Below are 17,316 nucleotides of genomic sequence, written 5' to 3'. Positions count from 1 at the left end.
AGCAGGGAAGGGGTCTGGGGCACCAGGAGCAGCTGAGGGAGCTGGGAGGGCTCAGCCTGGGGACAAGGAGACTCAAGAGGGACCTTCTGGATCTCTACAACTCCCAGGAAAGTGCAGCCAGGAGGGGTCAGGCTCTTTTCCCAGGAAACAAATGATGGGCTGTTGGATTGGTGACCAACTCTCCTTCCAACCTTTGTCCACCACTTAGTGCTGGTTTTTTTCTGCCTTTCCAGCTCATCTGTAGAGAAGAGGTGCAACATACCAGGCCCACCATCCACCTGAAAGAACCCAGAACCTGTGTAAGTATCACCTTTTTGGCTTCCATGGAGAATTAGCAGCTGTTGGAGGTTCAGATTTCAACCTGTGGTGCTCTGAGGATGTGAGAAAATGCTCAGAAAAGAGGGAATTTCATCAAAGGTGCCACCAATGTAAAATGGTGAATGCAAGCCCACGTTCAGCAGTGTTACCAGTGGGGGATGTGGCGGGAGAACAAGAGGCCAGTATTGCCTTCTCCAAGTAGAAGGATCAGCTGAGCCCACCCAGATCTTACAAAAAGACAAATGGAAAATTTTAAAGGGAAAATCTTTCCCTATGCTAGCAGGAAAGCTTTTTGCCTAAGCTGAGGGATTGAAATTTTGTCCCAAAACCCAACAAAAAATTGAGGTGTTCCTCTACAGTTACTGTGCACTTGTGAGATCTTGTACCTCACACTGGGCTAGGGTGGCATCCAACTGCAGAGCAGCTGGGAAGCAGAGGAAACTGGAGTTTGGGACTCACTGTGCTCCTCAGTACCCTCATAGAACCCTTAAATGAGAGGGAAAAAACTCCATTTCACTGGTTTCTGACCCTTTGCAAGACCAGGGAGCAGTAAAATGTGATGGGAAGGCTGGGAGCAGGGAAGCCCAATTTAGGATCACACACCAGGACCCTTTTTGGAGGGTGGGCAGTGTCTGCTGGTGTTCCTGAGGGATATCCAGAATGGTTCTGGTGGAAACTGTGAGATTCCTGCAATCGCACAGGGAAGATGCACTGTGCTGACAAGTCCCAAATAGGAAGAAGTTTGAAGTTGGTGATACAGAGGAAGAGACACCAGAAAATGGCTGAGGAGGTCCTGACAGAGTGACCTGACACTGGTGAGGTCCTGACAGTGTGGGTAGGGCTCAGGGATGGGGTTTGGCATGATAATGCTCTGATTTCTGGCAGTGTAAGCAGTGTAAAATTGGCACTTCAGGGACCTTCTCACAGCCTGTGCCATGGGCAGGGACACCTTCCACCAGACCAGGTTGCTCCAAGCTCTGTCCAGCCTGGCCTTGGACACTTCCAAGGATGGGGCAGCCACAGCTTCTCTGGGCAACCTGCTCCAGTGTCTCATTATCCTCACAGTAAACAATTTCTTCCTAATAGCTAATCTAAATCTCTCCTCTTTTGATTTAAAACTGCTCCCCTTTGTCCTGTTACTCCTAAGTGTATCACAGAATCAGCCAAGTTGGAAGGGGCTCTCCAAGTGAAGTGTTCACAAAACCCCTCCAGACACATTGTGAATGCAATTCCTGAGCACAGCAGCTCTTGAAATTCCCTGTGCCTGGGATGGCCCTGCCTGGCAGCCCTGGACAGGGCTTGGACCTCCCAGCATCATGCACTGTGCTCCTGGAGGAGGGAAAGCACCTGCCTGCTGTCTGTTGTCACCTTCCTACTCTAGGTGTAAATGCTCCTTGCCCACACACCTGCAGTAGTGCTGATGTCCTTAGTGATGCTCTGAATGCTGAGGATGATTCCAAGGAGGGGCCTTATTTCTCTCCTCAGACCATCCCTTTCCCCATGTAATGTCTGGACACCGCTGCAGGTTCATGCTGGAAAATCTTCTCATCAAATTTTTTACTGAATATATAAAATTATTCAACCAGATTGACAAAATCCAATTTTGGAGCCTAAAGGGATTTAGGACCAGGCTGGTGTTTAAAGCTTCCCCTCTCCTTCTGGGCACAGTGATGTTCCAGAGCTGCTGTCCTTCCCATGGAGTTATCCTGGAAGAATTTTGGAAGCAGGGATGGTGAGGCTGGGAAGCACCAGCGAGCTGAGGAATGGGCAGAAACCATATCTTGGCATCACAGCCTGCTCCAGGGCCATGGAGCATTGGAGCTGGAGAGCCAGGGAGTCTCCCACCCTGCTTCCCTTTGATTCTTCTGGGTGTAATAACAAGCCAGAGCATTGTTAGCACAGAATGCCAATTACACCCCAAAACAGCCACAGAAAGGCTGCAGGGCTGCATCCTCCCATCCCATCACCCTCCTTGGCTGCCCAAGAACCTCCCCCCCCAGCTTGCCCTTAACTTTCCACTCGTTGTATTCCTGAAAATCACAGCCCATTTTGTGCCTCCCAAGCTGAGCAGATAACAGAGAAATGGCACTATCTGGTTTCCCTGCTTTGTAGGCCTGGTAAACACGTCTGTAGCCAAATCCTGACAGCAAAGTGAAAAAATCCTCTGTGTTTCACAGCCCGTGGGAAAACAGGAAAGTGTGTGCTGTAAGAAGTGTTCCAGAAACAGCTCCAACCCTGCTCCAGGAACAAGCCAGAGTCGGGGTGGCATTGTACTAAAAATTCAGATCCAGCAAGAAGCCAGGGCTGTGTGGGGGGACCAGTGGTGGGGGACACGTCTGGATCACACAGGGAAAGGGAGAGGACAGTGCAGAGACACCCACCCCATTCACAGCTGGGCTGGTGGGGCAGCACCAGTAATGGGGGGACCCCAGAAAACAGCTGGGACTGAACCCAGGAACTGCAGCTTTTCACCCCATCACACCTCACTTTCTCCAGAAAACAAGGAACTCAAACTAAAAATCCTTAAAAAAAAAAAGAAAAAAAAAAAAGTCAAATATTGAGCTGGTACCACTTTGTGGACTGGAGGTGTTTCACAGGCTGGTGTTTCCCTGCATCCTTCCCCTTCAGGTGATGCTTTGAACCAATGCTGAGCAGGTTGGTCCGTGTTCCCCCACCTTCTCCTTCTCCTTCCTTTAATTACAGCAGGATCTTGATGAGTTCTTTAATAAGGCTTATTAGCTCAATACTTTACATTCTGGAGGATGATTTCTTCTGAGATCTGGCTCACAAATGCATTTTCAGTTGGGTTTTTCCTGCCTTGGAAGGAAGGGATGGATGGATGGATGGATGGATGGATGGATGGATGGATGGATGGATGGATGGATGGATGGATGCTCTGCTCCTCATCCCAACCCCAAAATGAGTTAGGTGAAGCAAGAAGTGACGATGACAGAGGTGGTTGGTGTAGCCTGGAGAAAGAAATAACCAGAATTCTGCAAAGAATAAAACAAAATGCTGGTCGTCACTTTAGGTAGTCACCAACTGGAAATATAATCTTTAAGAAGTTGTGTCATCCCATTGTGGTTTTGTTAATATTAGAGTAAGTTTGTGGTGTGTGGTTCAGTCCATCTCCCAGGTGCTCCTCCTCCATCGTTTCCCTCACCTGGGCAAGGAGCTGAGTCAGTGATGAGCTGGGGAGTACCAGAACCTGCAAAAACCACAGCAGGACCACTGGAGCCCGCTGGAATTGCTGTGTGACACCCACTGGAATTGCTGTGTGACACCCACTGGTCCGGGGATGACACAGGACTGTCCCTGGAGCAGGCAGAGGGACTCCCTGGCCGAGCAGGGCCGTGTTCCCCCCTCAGCCCGTGCAGCTGGCGGGGTGGTTTGTTGACTCAAGTGCTGTTACCTCATTCGGGGATGTTGGTTTTAGGTCCCCGCCAGTGTGGGAACCGGATCCGAGCTGCTCGGCAGCTCCTGTCAACTCTGGCCAAGGAATGCAGGCGGCGCAGGGGGAGCTGCCAGGGCATCCCTGCCGGCCCAGCGCCTCACCCTGCCCCTGCAAAGGGCAAATCCCTCCAGTTCACCCTCCAAAGGGCTTCAGGCACTGCTCACCAGCTGCCTCTGTAGTGGCAAAAACCTCAGCGAGGTTTTAGCCTAGCATCCCATTTCCCTCCACGCCCACAAAGTGATCTTCTTTTATCCCCCATGGGGTGGTAGGGGAATTAACAGGTTATTGAAGGCTGGGGGAAAGCAGAGCTGTGGTAAAACCAGGGAAAAGAGGATGCAGGGAGGCAGCAGAGGCTTTTCCTTCCTCTGCCAAGCAGAAAATGCTGCACAGACAGGGACTGGTAAATCTCAGGGACATTCCAAGCGTAGGAGCACAACCCAGCGTCCAGATGTGATAAAAGCACCGAGCTGCAGCCCCCTCCTCCCTGTCCTGCTGGGAAGCAGCTTCGCAGGGAATGCTGCCCTCGGGCTGGGGCACATTTCCCATCCAGCTCTTTTCCCAGGGATGGAAATGGGACCCCACAGAGGGGCCCTGGGGAGGTTGTCCTGGTGCAAAGCTAAAGGAGAGGCAAGGGACAGTGGCAGCTCCCAGGGACAGGCAGGGGACAGTGGCCGCTCCCAGGGACAGGCAAGGGACAGTGGCCGCTCCCAGGGACAGCCAGGGCCTCCCGATGTTGAGCTCTGTACCCGGGGCCAGCCTTCCGCCCCGGCAAGTGCATCCTGTCTCCACTGCTGCTTCCCAAATATTTAGATAAGATGGGGTGAGATTACGTGCGTCCCTGGGCCCGGCAGCTCCCATCCCTGCAGTGTCCCAGCCACCAGGGGTGTTGGGATGGGAGGGGAAGGGTTGGGGTGATGGAGCAGGCAGGAGCAGAGCCTTTCCCACCTCATTTCAGCAGGGATCAAGGACTTTTACACACAGGATCACCTGTGTCATAAAAGACTTGTGCACGCAGGAGCTGTAAATACAGCATCTCTCACATAGGACCTCTCTGCACAGAATCATGGAAGGATTTAGGTTGGAAAAGCCTGCTAAGATCATTAATTTCAACCATTAACGCAGCACTGCCAAATCCACCCCTAACCCGTGTCCCCAAGTGCCACATCCACAGGTCAGGATCTGTGCAGGCAGGAGGGTGAGCACCTTACTGAGCTCCCAGATGCTACAAAGCATCGAGTAAAAAAACAGGAACACCCCAGAGGGAGCATGGGCTCCATCCACCCCTCTCCCACCTCTCCAGGGATGCCTTGGTTTGCCCAGAGAAGCTGTGGTTTCCCATCCCTGGATGTGTTGAAGGCCAGGTTGGAGGGGCTTAGAGCAATCTGGTCTGTGGGAGGTGTCCCTGCCCATGGCAGGGAGTGGAACTGGATTATGTTTTGGGTCTCTTGGGTCTCTCTTTGGGTTTTCTAACCCAAACCACTCCGTGATTCATTCTGTGATTCCACCCAAAAGCAAGACACGCTCTCTTGCTCTTCCTTGCAGAGCTGTGGGGAAGTTTTGGGCAGGACAGGGAGCTGTGTTGGTGGGGACAGAGGCCAGAAAGGCTGGAGATGGGGAACTGTGGGGCTGCACAGCCCTGCCCTGCTCCCGCTGTGGCCCCCTGGCCTCCCCAGCCCGCCCGCCGCGCTTCCCTCAGGGACCTGCTATTCCTGGAACACCAAAAGCTGCGGCTCACAGATAAGGCTGGTGCAGGGCCCCGGTGAGGAACGGCAGCCAAGAGCTCGGCTCCTTGTAAAGAAACTCCTTTTAAACCTTTCCTGTTCCCTGGAGGCCCGGCGGCAGCGGGCAGTGCACAGGGAGGAGGGGAGATCACAGAATCCATGTGGTTGGAAAAGACCTCTGAGATCACCTATGGATGTCCAACCTATGACCCAACAGCACCTTGTCCACCAAACTGTGACTGTGTTCACAGGGGTCTCAGGTTGAGGGAAGAGATGAGGATCTGACTCCATGTTTCAGAAGGCTGATTTATTATTTTATGATATATATTACATTAAAACTATACTAAAAGAATAGAAGAAAGGATTTCATCAGAAGGCTAGCTAAGAATAGAAAAGGAAAGAATGATAACAAAGGTTCTGTCTCGGCTCTCTGTCCGAGCCAGCTGGGCTGTGATTGGCCATTAATTAGAAACAACCAACATGGGCCAATCACAGATGCACCTGTTGCATTCCACAGCAGCAGATAATCATTGTTTACATTTTGTTCCTGAGGCCTCCCAGCTTCTCAGGAGGAAAAATCCTAAGGAAAGGATTTTTCATAAAAGATGTCTGCGACAACCAAACCATGGCATGGAGAGGCACATCCAGTGTTAAAGGGGTCATTCTATAAGGATGGGACATCCTGCACCCCTGGCAGTGGGTTGGGGTGATCCTGGGCAGTCTCTGGATGGGGGAGCAGTGCTGACCCTTGTTGTCACCACAGGATGAGTGGATGGCTGCCAGCAAGAACAACTCCTTCTTTGAGAGCTTCTGCTCCACGGCCCAGCAGGGGTTTGATGCCAGCAGGGACTGGTGCACAGTGATACTGACGGCCTGTGAGAGACCCTCCCGCCACTGGGCCGTGCGGGTGGTCCTGCACTGTGAGTATGATCCCATCTCTGGCACTGGGGACCCCATGCTGGAGGCCTGGCAGAGCCCTCACATCTACTAGAGCTTGGCCCAAGGGCTCTGTTCTGCCCCATCCCAGTGGTTTGGGAGAGGAACAACCCCAGAAATGAGCTTTGCGCCCCAAGGAATGCACCAGATCCCTCTGCCATGTTGATTCATGTCCATCCATGTTCCTCAGTCTCCAGGAGGAAGAATTCTTCCCAGGTGGTTAAAACTGGGTGCCCAGTTTAAATCCTTCTCCAAAGATCACAGAGAAGAGGTTCTCGCCCATGTCAGCTCAGCCTGGGTGTGCTCAAACATTGCTTTAGGATCAGGGTGCCTGGGAGATGGAGACATCCTGCTGCCATAGCATGAGGGGGAGGAAGGCCTGGGCTCCATCTGCTCTTACTCATCATCAAGCAGGAGCTGGGTGGGTGATCCAAACTCCACATCCAACCTCAGGGAAATCACCCAGGCAGTGGGGACTAATCCTTGAGGAGACAGGTACAGCCCCTCACTGGGCTTGTAAATCATCCACTGGAGATGGATAGTGGGGCCTGGAGGCTCTGGGGCTGTCCTACTTCCACAAGAGATCCTGGCTCCTGGTCTGGCTGTGAAGCACCTACAAGGGTTGGCTTCATCCACACACATCTTCATCCCCCTCCTCCAGAAACTGGGTCACCCCTCTGACAAGGGGATGGTGGAACAACCTGTCCCCTGTCCACACCTTGTGCTCACTGAAGCCTTTTTCTTCCCCCAGCTCCCCTGGATTCTGGAGAAGTCCTCATGGGGCTGATGGAGAAGAAGGACAGGTTAGAGGAGGTGAGTGGGTGCCTGGTCACAGCACAGCTGCCCCAGGGGTGTTCCTCAGTGGTGGGTGGGTGGCACAGGAGCCTGACCTGTCCCTTCCGTGGCAGCTTGGCATCGTCAACGTCACCTCTGACAAGATGGTGGAGGACATGACCATCAAGGATGAGTTCAGCACGCCCCTGATCATCACCATCATCACCCTGGCCGGGTCTCTGCTGCTCGTCGCGGCCATCTACGGCTGCCACCAGCGCCTCTCCCAAAAGAAGGACCAGGTAAGGAGGCAGGAGGGTGGGACAGGTATGCCAACACCTTTTCCATCCCGGAAGCATCTTCAGGAGATGAGGATCATCAGTGTTGCTGTCTCTGCTGGTAGAGACCTGGTTTGCCCAGTGGGTACCACCCTGGGTTGCAATTTTGACAAGAAAGGCTTTCTCAATCCAAAACCCCATTCCAAAAACAAGCTGGGGAAAAACCAAGGGAGCTGGGGTTGTTCAGCCTGGAGAAAAGGAGACTCAGAGGTGACCTTATCACTCTCTTCAGCTTCCTGAAGGGTGGCTGTGGTGAGCTGGGGGTCGGACTCTTTCTCCGGGCAACAACAGACAGAATAAGAGGACACAGTCTCAAGCTGCGCCAAGGGAGATACAGGCTAGAATTAAGGAGGAAGTTTGTCACAGAAAGAGTGGTCAAATACTGGAATGATCTACCCAGGGAGGTGGTGGAGTCACCATCCCTCGGTGTGTTTAAAAAAAGACCGGACGTGGCACTTGGTGCCATGATCTAGTTGAGGTGTTAGAACATCGGTTGGACTCAATGATCTTAAAGGTCTCTTCCAACCTAGAAATTCTGTGATTCTGTGATTCTGTGTAGACCTCAAAAAATTTTCTTGAAATACTTTTACAAGTAGTGGAGCTGGGGTGGGTGCCAGGGAGCCCCAGGCTGTGTGCAGAGAAGAAGGAGGGTGTCAGCAGGAGGGGCATCAACACTGCAGGGCTCAGCCTTTGCAAGAGCTGGGCCAGGGCCAAATTTCAGAGCAGCAGCAGCAGGATTTAAGGAAGAACCAACACAGAAAGAGAAAATAATGTGATTTTTATCTCAGGAAGCAATCCTAGGTGATTTTAGTGTAGCATTCACCTGCAAGGACTGGCCATTCCCACACCCTGGGGCACTGAGGTTTGCACTGGTTCCAGCTGCTGTTCCTGAGGATTTAGCTCTAGGGCAGACAGAAACAGATAATTATGAAATCAGATTATGCAATCAGGGTAAATCACCCTCCCGATGGAGAAGCAAACCTACTTCACTCCTACCTCAAATCACTTTCCTCTGGACCAGCTCATCCTTTCTCAGCGATTCCAACCTCTGAAGCACAGGAAAACAAGGGATAAAGCTTTAAATATTTACAGTGCCAGGTAGGTGAACACAGGAGGGAGGGAAGAGCAAATTAATGCCCCTGTCGGACTTGTTTGTACTTACCAGGCTTGATTTTTTGGGAAGAAATAGGGGAAGAGGCAAGACCTCAATAAATATTTGACCTGCACTGTGGTCCTCTTGGAGCTTCCAGGGTTTCATCAGCCCTTGCATGAAATCTCCCTGGCTGGCGTGGAAACATGGCAGCATAACATGCCCTATGTTGTTCAGAAAACAGGTAGAAATAGAGTATTTCTAGTGATGGGAACACGTGTCCCTAAAATAAACTGGTGCAGAGGAATAGGTACCAGTCCAACTTGGATGTTCCAGAGGTAAATTCCCACCAGACACAGGATAAAATAGCAAAATCAAAGCAAGGGATGCTATTTCCAAAAATCAAACACATTCCTCCTTCCTGCCTTTGTTTTTGGGTGGTTTCTTTTGTTCTCTTTCTGTTTCGTTTCCAAAAATGACTTGAAAGTTTTTTTTTTTCCTATTTTATTTTTTTTTCTCTCCAACCCTCCTCGCCCTCCACCTCCCTCCCTGTTGTTTTATCTTGGAAATACCCAGAACATCCACCCTGATGTCCCCGGGTTTGATGATGGACATGTGGCTCTGATCTTTAATGTGAGTTCCAACACAGGGATCGGAGGGGCGGGCGCCGCATCCGTAACACCCCCAGCTCTCACCTCCAGTGCTTGGTAGGGCCCAGGAGCTTTTAACAGGACTAAAGCCCAGCTTTACAGCCCCTTTCCCCTTGCTGCATGGCTGGAAGGTGCCTTGCCATGGTGGGAGACCAGCAATCCCACAGGGGAGCAGCACTTGGGAGAGCCCAGGTGTGTGCTCTGCTTTTTGAGCATCCCATGATCCCCACCCTGGCACAGGGAGTGACACAGGGGACTCCCAGCAGCGCCTTTGCAGCTCCTCTGCCAGCACCAAGCCCTGCAGTTTTGCTTCTCCATCCCTCTCCTTCTCCATGGATTCCCTCCCACGCCTGTCTCCTGACATTTATAGGAGCGCTGTAATAGAGCAAGCTGTGAATCCAGGCAGATTTTAACAGGGCTCCCCAAAAAGGGCTGAGCAAGGACTGCAGCACCCCACTGAATCCTTCCAGGGAAGGATAGGGATGAAGGACCCACCAAGAGACCCAAAAAGAGCTGAGCAAGGACTGCAGTCCCCCACTGAATCCCTCGAGGGAAGGATGGGGATGCAGAAGCCCAAGTGGATGCAAAATTAGGACAGGCTGGGGTTCTGCCAAGGGATGAAGGGCTGAGCTGGAGCCTGAAGCACATCACACCAAAGGGCCAGGGTGATAAAGTGTCTGATTCCATCTTTCCCTGCCTGGTTTCCACTGAAAGTTCTAGAATGAGGAAGGATAATGCTCAAGATCTGCAGATGGGAGCTGCCCCTGAATAAAGGAGAAGAATAATAAAGCAACTAGAAAAGGGAAAGGGGTGAATAGAAAGGGGAGGGGAAGAGCAGATTTGAGGCAGGGAGGCAGGAGTTGGGATGCAGTGTTGCTCAACCTCTTCCCAAGGTCCTGGATGGAAGAAACTGAAGCTGGCAGCTGCTCCTGGAGGTTTTCAACATGTCTCTGGCTGCTCTTTCCTCCTTCCCATCATCAGCAGTCTTCCTCTTTCCAGCTCCATGCTATCCCCTCGCTGCCCCCTGCCTCAACCTCACCATGAAAGTCTCTATATGTAGCTACATAACTCTATATGGGGCAGCTGTCACAGCCCTGAGGTGACACTTGCAGCATGGCCCAGGTGCTGTTCAGTGGGGTTTATGGCTTTCTTTCCTCATAGCAGCGCCTGACCGAGGAGATGCAGACCATGGAGAATGGCTACCATGACAACCCCACGCTGGAGGTGATGGAGACCTCCTCTGAAATGCAGGAGAAGAAGGTGAACCTCAACGGAGAGCTGGGGGACAGCTGGATCGTTCCTCTGGACACCCTCATGAAGGAGGACCTGGAGGAAGAGGAGGACACGCATTTATAGGATGCAGAACTTGATCAAGAGAAAAACAACCACCACCCCCAAAAAAACCCCATAAACCCTACACACACGCACACAAAATAAGGCAAAATTCCCCCCCCCACAAAGGCAGAAAATCCCTTGATGAACTAATTGTGGCCCCTTGTGGCACCACAAGGGGTGCAGGATGGAAGAGAAAAGGACGTGAGAAGACACCTCTGGGGCACAACAACACAAGCCACTTTGGTGGCCACATCTGGCCAAGCATCCTCCAACCCCCACCCACCTCCCACACCAGCCATGGGCAAACAGGGTGGCTCTGCTCCTGAAGAGCTGCTGGTGTCTCCTCCAAGCATGTCCCCTCCCATCCCACATCTGACCATGCCATCTCCTCCAGCTACTGAACGACTCAAAAATCAAGAGAAATAGATAGGACAGGAGATGGAGTGCATCTGACAGCAAAGCAGCACCTGGCAATTACAGCTCGACAAATCCTCTGGCCCACGCTGTTTAGTCATCACCCTGCCCTCCCTGACACCCAGGTAGTGAATGAAAAAAGCTGGAACAGCCTGTTCCTTTTTAATCCAGTTTCCAGCCTCTTCCCAGAGCTGAAACGCACAAGAGCCCCTCGTTGTGCCATGGGCAAATGGGTGCATCCAGAGCCAGTGGGATGGCAGGGATGTGGCAGTGCCAAGTGATGCTCAGCTCCCGTGCCAAGGGCTGAGGAACAGATCCTGCACCCACCTGGTGAGAGAGGTGCAGCAGCTTCTTGTTTGAAAGGATGAGATGGAGGGAGAGGAAAAGGAGGAATTCCTTGAGGTTGTCCCTCTTTAGGAAGGGTGTGGAGAGCAAGAGTGATGTCTGGTCTCTAGCCCAGGTGATGTTGGGGGTTTTGTGGTGCAGGAGCCCAGCTCTGGTGCTGCATTTCCCTCTGGAAGGATCCCTTGCCTTCCAGGAATTACACAGCAGCATCTCACAGCCCTCACCCATCCTCCACGAGACTGTGGGACACAGGCACCATGATGGTTTGTGATTTTTGAGGGCACATTTTCCTGCACCAGCAGCAAGTAGAAGAGGCAGAAGAGCAGCAGAATGTGAGCCAGGGAGCTCAGTGGCATTCAGGTGGCCTTGGTGTTGCACACCCTCAAGGTTTAAAAGCTCAGCCTCAAGCTCTTCTTCACAAGCCACTAAAATAACAGAGACCTGCAAAGCAACTCCCAGCTCAGCAGCAAAGCTGGGGCTGGGCTTTGTCCTGCAGCCCTTGGTCTGTCGCCCAGGTCTCCCTTTGCTGAAGCCTTTCAAGGGGAGGAGAAGAAAAACATGGCTGGACTGAGGCCACTTCTGGATTTTGACTCCTCACCACAGCTCTAAAAGGTCGGGGAGAGTTTCATGCCTTTGCTCTGGTGAAGCAGCTCAGGGCTGGCAGAGGCAGGATCATCCTCCAGGACCAGAAGGTGACTGGGCTGAGTCCCTCTCCCAGAGTGAGGATGGAGCTTGTCCCAAACCCTCTGCAAGCCAGAGGAGCTGCAGATCAGAGTGAAACACAGCCCAAACACAGCCCTGCTCCTCTGCTTGCCATAAACCAAGGCACAATGGGGACATTCCTCTGGGCTCTGCCACCGAGTCAACCCGACCGGGGATCTGCTCCCATGGCTGCCCTGAATGAGGGGAAAAGCAGAGCCAAGCAATGGGAAGCTGGGAGAAGCCCTGGTGGAGTTGGGAGTACTCAGGAAGGAGGGGATTGGGGTGTTTTGCTCAGCCCCAGGACAGGAACTGGCAGAAGATACAAGTGGCTCTTCCCCCTTCTGTCCTGCACTGAAGGGCAGAGTCTGAAGTGTTCAAACCTTTCTATTTTTGTATGTAAATATTCCTGCTATTCATTAGCAATGTATTCCGCACACTTCACTTACCTGTGCACTGCACTATGGGGAAGTAATTTTGGAGGGGAGGGGAAATAACAAATAAAATAAATTTAAAAAAAAATTAAAATCTGAAAAAAGCAAAAAAAAAAAGGCAAGAAAAAGCTAAAGGCCAGCCTGGTAGGAGATCAAAATTTGACATGAAGCAGAAAAACACCTCTTGCCCAGGTAACTTTGTGCCACAGCTTTGTCCCTGTTCTGGCAGCATCAAGTTCTGGCTCTTTAACATGGCTATGAGTCTCAGAGAATGGACCTTGGCATTCACAGCTGCTCCTGTGAGCATTGTGGCCTCCCAGCTGCCCTGACAGACAAGCAGCAGGTCCATTCCTCACATTTCTGTCCTTCCCAGAAAACAAACACAGGGCAGCAGCAATGCAGTGGCCACCAGGGCTGGAATTGCCACGAGGAAAGCCCTGGATGGCATCTCCAGGCTTTGGCATGTGCCTAAAGATTCCCCCTTCCCAGCAAAGAGATGCCAAAGTGCTTTAATGAGTCAGGTCCAAAGACTTTCCAAGAGAATCCTACAGAGGCTTGAGATCAAGTAACCTTAAATCTTTCCGAGCAGAGACCAGTGAGGATGTTAACTGCTCAGCAAGTGCTTATAGTGATTTATATTTGAATAGGAATTGTACATTTATTTATTTTTCCAGACACCATATTTTTAAACCACTAATATTTTATAGTAGATTTTCCTTCCCCTATTTAAAAGAACTATTTCCACAGGAAAAGAAAACAGTACATTTGTTTTTTTTTTTTAAAGTTGAGAACATTCTTTTTTTGGAAAAAAAAAAATCAGGTAGGAAATGCAGCAATGAGCATCTTTGGCCTTAACCCTTTCCTTCGTAGAGTGTAGCCATAATTGTTAGACCAAAAATAATAAATAAAAAAATAAGATTTACCAGGGCATTTCCTTCCTCCCTGCCCCTCCTCCCTTCCCTGTGCTCCTCTTCTCTGCCCCAAACCAGCTTTAACATCTCACACATCGTACAAAGAGATTCCTGCTCTTACCTTTGGGCGAGAGCTTTACAAGCAGCTCAGATGTCCTTGCAAGAGACTTTTCTATTTTCAGATTCAAGAGGAAACGTGTAAATACTTTAGGAGCATTTTATCTCCCGCTCACAGTGCCGGGACCCAGCTGATGAGGTTGATACTGTGACTGCTGCCTACAGAAGACACACAGAAGTCATAATCCATGAGGGACTGGTGAAGGAAAACCTAATTCCCCAGGTGGTTTTTACCTGTTGAACCTTGCACATATAGTAGAGCTCTTACATACTGTGTGTAGCAGCACCTCTCATGGGGACAGGAGTCTGATTTACACTGGAATTTACTGAGGAACTGGATTGTAAGAGATTATTCTTGCATTTTCCTACAAATATATTTTGAGAGCATCATGTATTTCTGTCAATAAACATTCTTATGTAAAAGATTCGTGTCTCTGGATGAGTGAGGAGGGGTGGCCAGGTCAGAGGACAAGTTCCAGGGCCACAGCTTCCTGCTCTGGAGAGGCTCCATGGGAAAACACTGGAACAGCTGGAACAAAACCAAGCCAGACCTTCAAGGTAGCCAGCCATGGAAAAGCCTGTATTTTTCCTGTGCAGAAGGAAGTATTATAGTGGTGGAAAACCTATTAAATTTAAAAATCAGAGGACTCAAAGGGGTGGGAAGCTGGGGTGATGGTGAGGGCACCCCCACCACGGCCTGAGCACTTGTTTGAGCTCTTGGTGCCTTCAGGCTGTCAGAGGGAAAGGCAACTCATCCTTATTTCTGCATTTCACCCCCATTTCTCCATTTCAGCCTTTTTTATTTCTGCATTTCAGCCTTATTTACTCCTGCATTTCATCCTAACTCACTCTGGTGTGCAGCCCCTCCTCAGGTCAGGCTGTGTAGGAGGGAATCAAACCTCACACATAAAGCAGGAGAGGCATCACCCAAGGGCAGCAGAGGGGCAGCAGCAGCGTGGGCAGTTCAGCAACTCCATTGGCCTTCAAGCACCCAAAATAAAACATTTTGCTCCAGGTTAAGTTTCTGCTTATGTAAAGGAAAAAAAAAAAAAGCAATTTGTTGCAGTCAGATAATAAAAATCAGTGCTTTGCTGCAGCCTATGTTCTAACTCTGTGCTTCTCCCCAGAAAAAGTTCTGTGAATGTGTGGAACATGCTGGATTTATGGGGTACTGACTGAGCTCATCAGTGAGGTCAGACAACAGGGCCAGATGTAATGTGCCACTAGTTTCACAATTTCTCTACCACTAAAAGACCTTCACAGGCATTTTTCCACTCTCTGAAGCAATGTGAGAACAAACAGATCTTAAATCAACACCCTTGCTAGCATATACATTTTTATTAAGAAAAAAAATGAACAAAATACATTCTCTCCTTATGTACATTACATACAACATAACTACATTTGTAAATATTCCTCGTGTCACTCATTCATTTATGTACAGCATGGGGCTCACACACCAACCCAGAAATCATCAAAGATGATTTATGCCAAGGAAGAAAATTAACACTCCAGGCTGAACAAAGATCATCCATAAAGAAAAGGGTGGGAAGGGGAATCACCAGAGTCCAGGGAAGGTGCCTGTACCCACCATGAGCTCAGCACAGGAGCAGTCAATATTTGCCCTGCCTATTAAAACACATGAGCAGTTCACAGCTTTCATCACCCCATGGATGCTTCTTTCCAGCCCAGGGCTGTCCACACCTCTCAGCTCAGCTCTCCTGTGCTCAGGTGTCCCAGACAACAACGGCAGGACAGACACCAAAGGGAATCCAGACGGACACCAGAGCCTGCAGGATTGCTGGGGAGGTGCAAACGCTCCAAGCTGGGTGCCAGAACAGAACAGAGAGGCCAAATTGTGCACAGGGTGTGGACACTCCACTTCCAGCACTAGGGAGGGACAACCAGCTTTTGGGGACCACACTGGGGTGCAGAGGACAAAATAATGAACACTGAAGGTCCAGACACACAAACCATCACACACTACAGTGACACCATCAGAGCAGAGGCAAAAGCTCAACAAACAGCTCAAAACCCATCCCAATCAGGTGATGGTGCCCAGCCAGCTCACTGGTGTCTGACCCCAAGCTACCCAGGTCCTGTCCATGCCACCAGCTCCAACTGCAGCAATTTCAAAGGGCAAACATTTAACAAGGCTCAACACTCCCAAAATGAGACACGCTGCATCTCAGCATCTGAATGCACAACATGTACAACACCACCAGCCCACAAGGATGGGAATGTCACCTCCAATTAACTGGGAATGAGCCCACAGACTTTCAATTCCTGTCCCTCAGCAAAGTGGTCTGCGTGGTTCGGGGCCTCCAACTCGCAAGACTCCCATGAACACGTTTGTTTGCATAATTAAGCTCTTTTCTCTGGCTTATGGTCTCCCCAGCACCCCCTCATTTCCTGCTGTGGAGGAGGGAGTGCTGGAAGGCAGCAGAAAATACAGCTTTAGCAAATGGCAACAGCTACTAATAACGAGGGGTTTGTTTTCTTTTCCACTACCCTGCACAGCAGCTTCTGAAGTGAAGAGTGTTTTGCACATCAAAACATCAACGGGAGGGACAGGAATGAGGAGGGAGAGATGAAGGCAATATTCACCCTGCACTGCTAGTTTGCATTCCTGATGACCACAGCTGACAGGAGGGAAAAACAAGTCAGCAGCACAGTGGTTCTCCTCCATTTTCCCCTTTTAAGAGATGAGTTTTTGTCAAAACCTCAAAAAAAAAAAAATCACTCTTCAGCCTCAAAGTGGCTTTTTTAATGAACAGACCCTGTTCACACACAGCAGCACTTCTATACTTAGTGAAACACTGAGTAATTGATTGAATCCCTTGGTTACTAAGTCAGGATATTTAAAGTATATTTTCCTATCATTGGGGAGTAAAACCTATCCATTACTATTTGGGATGTGGAGATGACTGCAACCACTAGAGCCACTGTTATGGTCTAGCCTCCCCACCATCATATTAATTAAAAAGCACCTAATTTCCTTTAATCGAACTGGCAGATTTCATCAGAAAGCTCAAAACATTTTTAGGTTTTAACAATCCCTTAGGGCAGCCAGACCTGATCCAAAAGTCAGTGGGGCTGCACCACCTCAGGTCTATTTGAGCAGGGTTAAGCCCAACTGGCTTCCTCACAATTGCTGTGGAGAGAACAGAATTTGTATTACTCTCTCTGGTGGCTGGGGTGGAAAGGGGCTGAAGCTTGAGGTGAAGCTCCAAGATTAGAAGATCCTGATATTGCATCACCTCTCTCTGAAAAAGAGCCAAAGAATCCAGCTCACATTGTAAAATCAGCTCTAAATAGCAAAGCTACTGCTAGGAGAGTCCTTCAAAGCCCTTCCACAAAGACAGACCTCACCTTACACTCCTACTCACAGCAGCACCCCTGTATTAACCCCAAGATTATTTCTCTTCTCACTCCTTCTACCCTGCAGAAATAAACCAAACACCCCAATAGCCATGGAAGTTTTGGGATGATTAGAGCAGGTTGCAGGAACCTAGGACAACTTCAGGGTTGGTATCATCACCTTTTTCTTCTTTACAAAATAAACCCTGAGATGGGAGGGAAGGAGCATCACAGCACTGAATGTGAGGCCATGGAAGGGCACAAGTAAATAAAATGTGGAAATCATCTCCCAGGCTTCTCTGTCCTTACCCAGGATGAGAAACAGCCCTGGAAAGAACAATGTAAATCACAAGGATCCTTCCTGACTGTTTCAGAGGCAGCAGGAGGAGTTTTGCAAAGGAAACAAACGAGTATGATGTGGAG

General features: G+C 50.1%; 1 protein-coding gene across 4 annotated transcripts in view; it reads left to right on the top strand.

Annotated features, from left to right (window-relative positions):
* The window catches only part of PODXL (podocalyxin like), a 47,854-nt gene extending 33,896 nt beyond the window's left edge, over positions 1 to 13,958 (top strand). The window contains exons 4-9 of one of the 4 annotated variants that reach the window (XM_064703087.1): positions 234 to 299; positions 6,257 to 6,413; positions 7,181 to 7,242; positions 7,338 to 7,502; positions 9,205 to 9,261; positions 10,443 to 13,958. In XM_064703087.1, the coding sequence (XP_064559157.1) occupies positions 234 to 299; positions 6,257 to 6,413; positions 7,181 to 7,242; positions 7,338 to 7,502; positions 9,205 to 9,261; positions 10,443 to 10,634 (699 nt within the window). In that variant the 3' untranslated portion in view covers positions 10,635 to 13,958. Of the gene's footprint in view, positions 1 to 233; positions 300 to 6,256; positions 6,414 to 7,180; positions 7,243 to 7,337; positions 7,503 to 9,204; positions 9,262 to 10,439 lie in introns of all 4 variants that reach the window. The other 3 variants (XM_064703086.1, XM_064703089.1, XM_064703088.1) reach the window with 3 other exon arrangements.
* The last annotated feature ends 3,358 nt before the right edge of the window (positions 13,959 to 17,316 follow it).

Source organism: Zonotrichia leucophrys, chromosome 1A (genome assembly GCF_028769735.1).
Source record: "Zonotrichia leucophrys gambelii isolate GWCS_2022_RI chromosome 1A, RI_Zleu_2.0, whole genome shotgun sequence".
In the NCBI taxonomy this organism is placed as follows: Eukaryota; Metazoa; Chordata; class Aves; order Passeriformes; family Passerellidae; genus Zonotrichia; species Zonotrichia leucophrys.
The sequence above is the reverse complement of the archived record's forward strand: the minus strand, read 5'-3'. Positions and strand labels throughout refer to the sequence as shown.